At 38.1% G+C, this 7,998-nt stretch overlaps 1 protein-coding gene across 1 annotated transcript in view; it reads right to left on the bottom strand.

Annotated features, from left to right (window-relative positions):
- The window catches only part of LOC112117180 (anillin), a 38,488-nt gene that overhangs the window by 1,072 nt on the left and 29,418 nt on the right, over positions 1-7,998 (bottom strand). The window contains exons 22-24 of the mRNA XM_024215081.3: positions 6,111-6,197; positions 2,764-2,871; positions 308-480 (exon numbers count right to left, since the gene is read on the bottom strand). Coding sequence (XP_024070849.2) covers positions 308-480; positions 2,764-2,871; positions 6,111-6,197 — 368 coding nt within the window. The remainder of the gene's footprint in view (positions 1-307; positions 481-2,763; positions 2,872-6,110; positions 6,198-7,998) is intronic.

Here is a 7,998-nt window from a genome sequence, read left to right as displayed (position 1 = left end):
TAAGTCTGCCACACAAAACATAGCTATGCAAAGTGCTGTCAGACAAACTACAGGACACTAGTACTGCTCTCAAAATGAGAGCTGCAGTTCCTCATTCTCACAACACTGGATGTGAGCAGAATAGCAAAACAGAACTAAACAAAATGGCTCAAGATTAACCCACTCAGTGTCTTAACATAGCAGTTGATAATGGTCCTATTCAAATTCTGAAGATCAACAGCATCATCGCCTGTTAATAGCAATCCTAATACTCTGCAGAAAGGTTACAGCACTTTAAAGTACAAGAAAGTCATACGTATTCACTCACTTGGTAACACAGAGAGTGTCTTTACATTGGCTGACCAGAGTCTCTCTATCATCTTCCCTCTGAGGTCGGACAGTGATTAGCTCAAAAGTGTTGGGTCGGGCACAGAACTCTCTGTTGGCTGGTTCAATCTGACGATTAGTGCAGTTAGCTAAGTTTATCCGGCCCATAGGATGCTGAAAGTTAGTGGAAAAGTCAGGTTATAGCAAACAGGATTTGTAATGCTACATAGCACTGTTTGCCGAAAGGTATCCTATTACGTGAACCCAGAACAGATTTTCCACCCATACATGAACAGGGTTCACTTCACCCAAAAGTTGAAACAGCCACATCTGGAGTGGGAGACTAAAGATATTACAGTGGAATAAGCAAGCCCTACCCTGCCATGTACTCCATGGCTGCAGAATTCAACACTTGCTACAGAACTATGCTCCAGCATCTATTTAAATTTTCAGAGTTGAATGACATAATGGGGGAGGGGAAGGAGTCAGACAATTATTGAATGACAATTGTCAACATCACATGTCAAAATATACAAAATAAATATCCTTAAATCAAACTAAGTTCTGAAGTAGCACTTTTCTTACTTTACCTATCATCTATGGGAAAAAAGTGTGTGTGTGTGTGTGTGTGTGTGTGTGTGTGTGTGTGTGTGTGTTGAAATTGACACTTATTAACAAAAATCAAATCCTTCCAAACCTACTCATTAGTCACAAAGATAGCTTTGGAAGTATGAACCAAAACTGATGCAGTGATGGTTGCCCAAATCTATTGAAAGTCTGAAACAGTAGCATTGAGATGTAAACTGCACCATTCATTTTAGTGCACAGCATGATTAGCCACAGGATTTGGTATAAGGGAAATTAGTTTTATTACATTGTACGATCCCTGCACTGTTCCAGAGAGGCAGAGCTGTAGTTTAGGTTTGCAGATAGGGAGCCAGGAGAACAAGAAGGGTAGGGCTCACAAGCTGAGCAGATGAGCCACTTAAGGCATTTCCCTTGACACATGGAGAAGAAGGTTCTGAGCTGGACTACTGAAACAACTGTGGAGATGTTTTCTTAGGAAGGCCAACCTAAGATGACCTATTGTTTAAAGTCATCATTCACAAATTTTAATGTTACAGGAGCCATAGTTCTGGTGGGGAATGAAAGACTTTGAGATAGAGTAAGTTAACACTGCTACGGAATTTAGGGGTTCTTGCCATGGTATACATAAGACCTTGCGTTTAGGCCAACAGGAAGAACAGTGACAACAACAGTTACAACAAAAATTACATGCTGTTAATAACGTTACCTATTACCATAGCTGCCCTGCCCACAGTTATTAGAAAGAGGCAATGATACAACCTGGATGACTTGATACAAGGAAGTTTGGGAAGCAATCCCAAAGCTCCTTAGACAGCAAGGTACAGAGAACTTTCCTATCCAAGTCATCTTTCAGGCTGTAAATTAGAGTATAATCTCTCCCAGCCAGCAGGGAGGAAGAGTATATGATACATTATGGCAAAGCTGGCCAGTGTACTGTCTTCTTCTGCTAACAGGGAGATGCTAGATCTATGCATGTGGACTGGCATAGAAAGCCCAAGGGGTTCAGTGTTTGTCCCAGAAGTTTAAGAGGAAATTTGTGCTTTGACAATAAATTAATCTTTTAATGGTAAACTACCTAAGTGAGTCAGAAAACACCTTGAAGGGAGCCCTCAGGAGTTGAAAACATTTACATACACATGTAGAACCAGACTGATTTGGACCCCTCTTGGCTCCTCAATGAGAGATGAACCTTTCTGATTTGGGCCATTAGCTAAAGAGAAACTCAAACTGTCTACAAGATATGTGTTTAAGCACCACACACTCAGCCATATTAAGGAGCTGCAAAACTACACACCTCAGTTGTAACATGGTTTGGTGAATTCCATAGGCAGTAAATCATGCTATAAATACAGTTGGGCCCCTACTTTGGCAAAGCATACTGCTTTAAAATAGGCTTTATTGATGGGGTTTGTCAGGCTAAGGATGCTGTTCTTTCTGACAAACTTGTGAGGCAATCCACATATTTAAATGAAACTTGCTTATTAGAGTTGTCAGGGGATGTTACATCACCTCTTTTAAATTGAACAACAAGACACATCATCATCAGACAAGATCACTAACAGAAAAAGCTTTAAATCTTGAAAATTAAATAGAGAAAATGAGGACCTCGTGCCCCACTACCATGGAAACTGCTACCAACTTCAGGATCTGACTCTCCATTTTTGTCCTGGGTTATACAGAATCAAATTGAGAGAAGAGTTATCTTGCACACCCTACCACAAAAAGCTTTAAGAGCTTAGATTTCTAAGGACTAACTCTGCATCAGTAAAAAATGAATGCAGGATTAAGGGAAAACAGATACTGTGAAATATTGCAGATTAAGAACCCCCATATAAAGCAATATAATAGGTGGATCATAAACTACATTACCTTTCGCTTTTCATCATCTGGATATGTCCAATAAGAGATGCAGTTTCCAGAAAGTACACACCAGCGCCGATGCCAAGCCCCAAATCCACTAACATCTTCAAACATAGTCTAAAAAGAAAAATTAAGTGACCTGTGAGACTTAGACATGTTCTACACACCTAGTTTATCCTGGTTTAAACTACGTTGGTTAATCATACTGGTATAAGCACCTTTATATCGACCACTGTTGTTTGTTTGTTTGTTTTGCAGGAAGAGCGCAGGGAGCATACCGCTTTAATGATATTAGTATATTCAATTTGTGTATAGTCAAGGCTGTAGTAAATCAGAGGCTAGATCTTGCCTTTAGACACAGTAGGACAGATTTTCAAGAGTTTAGCACCCAGCATGCTGAGGTTTTGAAATCTGGCAGTGTCATGGTGTCCCTATGCATTTAGGAACCAGAGGATAGGATTGGCCACTACCAGCATTTAGAATTCACTATACATGTGACATTTCCTCCCATCCCTCCCCATAATATTAAAACATGCTTTGTCTTCTCACCATACTTAATTCTCGTATAGGGCTTTTCACAAGATCCGATTCACTGCTAAGAGCTGGCATTTGTAATGACCATGATGTGACACCAGGTTGCCTTCCACAGACCTCACATCCATTAATGTAATAAGCTTTATTGTGTGAAAAAGCTCTTGATATGCAAATTGAGCTTTTTTATTTTTTAAAAACACATCTGCAATCTAGAAGTTAATCCTATGTTTAGAGTGCTGCTACCCCCAATATTTCAAAAAACAAATAAAGTTAAGAAGTTAGTTTAAAAGATAAACTTTTTAATAAACATTTGAAATGCTTGCAATTCAGTGCTAGAATATAAAGTGTTAGCTAGAATAGTGGTTTTCAACCTGTGGTCCATGGACTTCTGGGGGTCTGCAGATTATGACTCAAATTAAGAGGTTCACATCTCCATTCAAAATTGTTTTAGGGGTCCACAAATGAAAAAAAGGTTGAAAACTACTGACCTAGGACAGACACTGGCTGAAAAGGTTCAGCAAAATGCAACTGTAAGAGTGCAATATAGGAGTAATTAAAAACATTAACCGATCAGAGTTACACAAAAATCAGAAGCTAACTTAACATACTAATATGTAGAATTTGGCCATGTTACGATAGGCTGAGTGAGGAGTCAAGTAAGCTTAAATAAGAAATTGGAGGGGAATTTGCAGATGTTACAAAACTACTGAAGATAGTTAAGTCCCAGGCAGATTGCAAAGAGTTACAAAGGAATCTCACAAAACTGGGTGACTGGGCAACAAAATGGCAGATGAAATTCAATGTTGATAAATGCAAAGTAAGGCACATTGGAAAACATAATCCCAACTATACATACAAAACGATAGGGTCTAAATTATTTGTTACCACTCAAGAAAGAGATGTTGGAGTCATTATGGATAGTTCTCTGAAAACATCCACTCAACATGCAAGGACAGTTAAAGCGAACAAATGTTGGAAATCATTAGGAAAGAGATAGATAATAAGACAGAAAATATCATATTGCCTCTATATAAATTCATGGTATGCTCACATCTTGAATATTGTGTGCAGATCTGGCTGCCCCACCTCAAAAAAGATATACTGGAATTGGAAAAGGTACAGAAAAGGGCAACAAAAATGATTAGGGGTATGGAACAGCTTCCATATGATGAGAGATTAAGACTGGGACTAGTCATCTCTTTTCCAAGCTGAAAAAAGGGGGATATGATAGAGGTCTATAAAATCATGACTGGTGTGGAGAAAGTAAATAAGAAAGTGTTATTTACTCCTTCTCATAACACAAGAACTAGGGGTCACCAAATGAAGTTAATAGGCAGCAGGTTTAAAACAAACAAAAGGAAGTATTTTTTCACACAACGCACAAACAACCTATGGAACTCCTTGCCAGAGGATGTTGTGAAGGCCAAGACTATAACAGGGTTCAAAAAAAAGAACTAGATAAGTTCATGGAGGATAGGTCCATCAATGGCTATTTAGCCAGGATGGGCAGGGATGGTGTCCCTAGCCTCTGGTTGCCCATTCCTAGCTTCTGGCAAAAAGGGATGTATCACTTGATGATTACCTGTTCTGTTCATTCCCTTTAAAGCACCTGGCATTGGCCACTGTTAGAAGACCAGATACTGGGCTAGCCTACACCCCTGTATTTCTTTAGTTTATGCAGAGCATTTACTTCTCTTGGCAAGATTGGCAGTTTTCCTGTATCACATTACACACCCTTTTCTAGGCAAGTCAGAAGGCAACACATTTCAATAGTACAGGAAGCCAGTGTAAAAGAGCCCACTCTCGAAGGCTTTTAAGAGTGTAGTGAAAACGTAAATATTATTGTTTGTGCTTAGCATAGTATAGCAATCCATTTAACTACATGAAAATAGAAGTTTAATGTTAACCCAAAAGAGGCTGTTAAGGAAAGTGGGGGCATAGATAACTAAGCATGCAATAATTTGCAGATCAAACTGATGAAGAGGATTCTAAGAGGTAGACTGTAAGCTCCAATTTTATCTATATAGAGAGGAAAGGAAGACCGACCTTGGACTAGGAATTAATCAAATTATAGTAGACACTTGTGTTTTGCAAAGGCATTTTTGCAACACATTTAGTGCCATCTGCTGGATACAAATGTAATAATGCATTTCACTAGGTTGGAATGGCAGCTACATTTAAACAACCAAGGCCAGATTGATTAAGGTTTGGTTTTACAGATGTTGATTTTAAACACTTTGTTTCTGACACAATGAGAGTAACTTGCCTGCTCTGAGCCAAAAGCTAGGAGAACATAATGAGTACATTAAAAAAGTTTTGTTTGTTCACAAAACAGAATACATTCTATTACATATGATTTGCTTTTAATAGGTCAAAAAGAGTCCAAGTTGTCAAAAAAAAGCTTCCGGTAGCCTCTAGAATCTCACCCAATATCACTGTTGTTTACTAGCCAGATTAGCTCCTTCAAAGGGAGATTAATGGAAGGGCGCAATGACAATAAAACGTCTGGGCACAACCATACAAAATAGACAATTAGAGTAAAAAAAAATAAATCAGTCTATCAAAAGGCAATATTGATACGAAGCAATTTCAACCTAAGACAACTTTGCAAATTCAATAGGCTCTGCTTTTTAGCTAGGCAAATAAAATATCTTAAACCGGTCTTACAAATTTTACTTTAAATCAAAATATATGGGTAGAGTGGAATCATTTCAACCTGAACATTTATTAAGCCTGTTTTGGTTACTGACAAGAAAATAAATGTGCTTGTTTTACTTAATGTAAGTCAGAGTGATTTAGCAAACAGTGAGCAAATTACCTACCAAAAATCCTTTTTCCTCCACAAAGGAGTCTACTTGACATTTTAGTTTTAGATGTATATGGCCTTCCAAAGGAGACAAAAAGGGAACCTGCAAAAAAAACAAAAAAACCTAACTTAGTTATTTAATTTTGATGCAGCTCAACAGCTTTGTTCCCAGTACAAACAAATCAACAACACCAAGAGATTAGCAAAGAATGGTTTTGACATCTGTCATTGGAAGAGTGGCCAGAGTGGCCCTAAATACCAGGGCCAACAGCCACTTGCTGTCAAAAGTGTTATTGATCTTCAGACTCCACTTATAAGGGCTTATCTACACAAGGAGCTATCCCTGATGAACTCCATGTCTGGATGCTCTTATCTGGAATAAGAGTGCCATATTCCAAATAAGATTAATCCATTCCCAAAGTCTGCACAGGAATAATCAGGAATAGCTACTCCACTTTAAATTCACATCCAACTTAATCTGAATTAACTTCGCAGTATAGACAAGCCCTTACTTTTCTAGGGTATGAGCAGGGATGCTATTTGTATAGCCATCTAGAAAGATTCATGTTCAAGGTTTGGCTATGTGCATGTAATCTATTGTCCTCAGTATTAGGAGGCACTTGGATGCCATCTGAACTCTCCTTTGCTTACAAATGTATTTAACCCACCCACCCATGCGCACACACCCCCACCCCCTGGTAAAAGGGGAAAACATAACCACAAGACAATATATCCACCAATAGTGTTTTTTAGCTAAACCTAAAAACCTTGATTAGAGTATTCATTACAGTTAAGCCATGAGATAATATAGGTTTTAACAGTTGTTTGTATAAACCTATTAAAACATTACCAAGCTAAACTAGGACATAAGTAGGTTTTGTGTAACTAAAGGGTAATTAGAACGCTAAGCCTTGAAACAATTCCATGCAAACATGATAGAATTTAGAAATGAATGAGTCTTCATCATCCCATATCATTAACAGGTCTCTATTTCAGGGACAGATAAATTGTTTATAAACAAGCCAACTGTTAAACCTCAAATTTTGCTTGTAGAAGCTGTTTCTGTAGGGGAAAAAAAACTTCTTGCAATAAAAGTTGAGTGGTTCACAGAATCTCTTCAGGATTGGAATGATTTGGTAACTCAGAATCTAAATGTGTTATTTTGAAACATAATATTGTGTTCACTAGTGTTTGTTTTTCATGTTACTGATGAGATCCAATGTAGCCATGCAATGTATAAAAGCAAAAAAGCCCATGCTTCCAGCAGATACACCAATATTGAAACACCAGTGTGCTCACTACTATACAAGAAGAGTCCCTTCTCCCAGAGATGACTTTATGTGTATATCAAGTGAAGAAGCATCCAACGGAACCAATGCCATCCATCACAATTGATAGAAATTTTGCCAGTGACTTCTGTGGGAACAAGATCAGGCCCTTCATATTTACTGCTTAAGGGTATGTAAAATATCAAGGGGAAAACTCCCTAAATAAGATGACATTTTAAAACATGCTTTTATCAGTAGTCAGAAATGTTAGCACTCTTTGAATTGAAAAGCTTTTAGGTAGTTGGTATGTTTAGCCCAGATATGTAAAGCACATCTGCAGAGGCAAGCGATCTGACCATTTTTAGAGTACTAGATTATCCCAGGTGAAGTGTGTGGTTTTATTCCTGCACTAGGTACTTTAAGGAACAGAGAAACCTTGGCAAATGTATCTTGAGCACCAGCAGAGAGGAGGTCTTCAGGTACCAGATCAGTTTAAAAAAGAAAGACTATTATAGTTTGGAGAGAAAAAGCACTAATGCTGGATTTTTGCTTACAACAACAGAAGTCCCATGGCTCCACAGTTTACTATTGTAGGACTCATGAATGAAATTGTTTTTAGTTATCCTGTACCATTGT

This window comes from Terrapene carolina, unplaced genomic scaffold (genome assembly GCF_002925995.2).
Source record: "Terrapene carolina triunguis isolate 2854851 unplaced genomic scaffold, T_m_triunguis-2.0 Scaffold33723, whole genome shotgun sequence".
Taxonomy (NCBI): domain Eukaryota; kingdom Metazoa; phylum Chordata; order Testudines; family Emydidae; genus Terrapene; species Terrapene triunguis.
The sequence above is the reverse complement of the archived record's forward strand: the minus strand, read 5'-3'. Positions and strand labels throughout refer to the sequence as shown.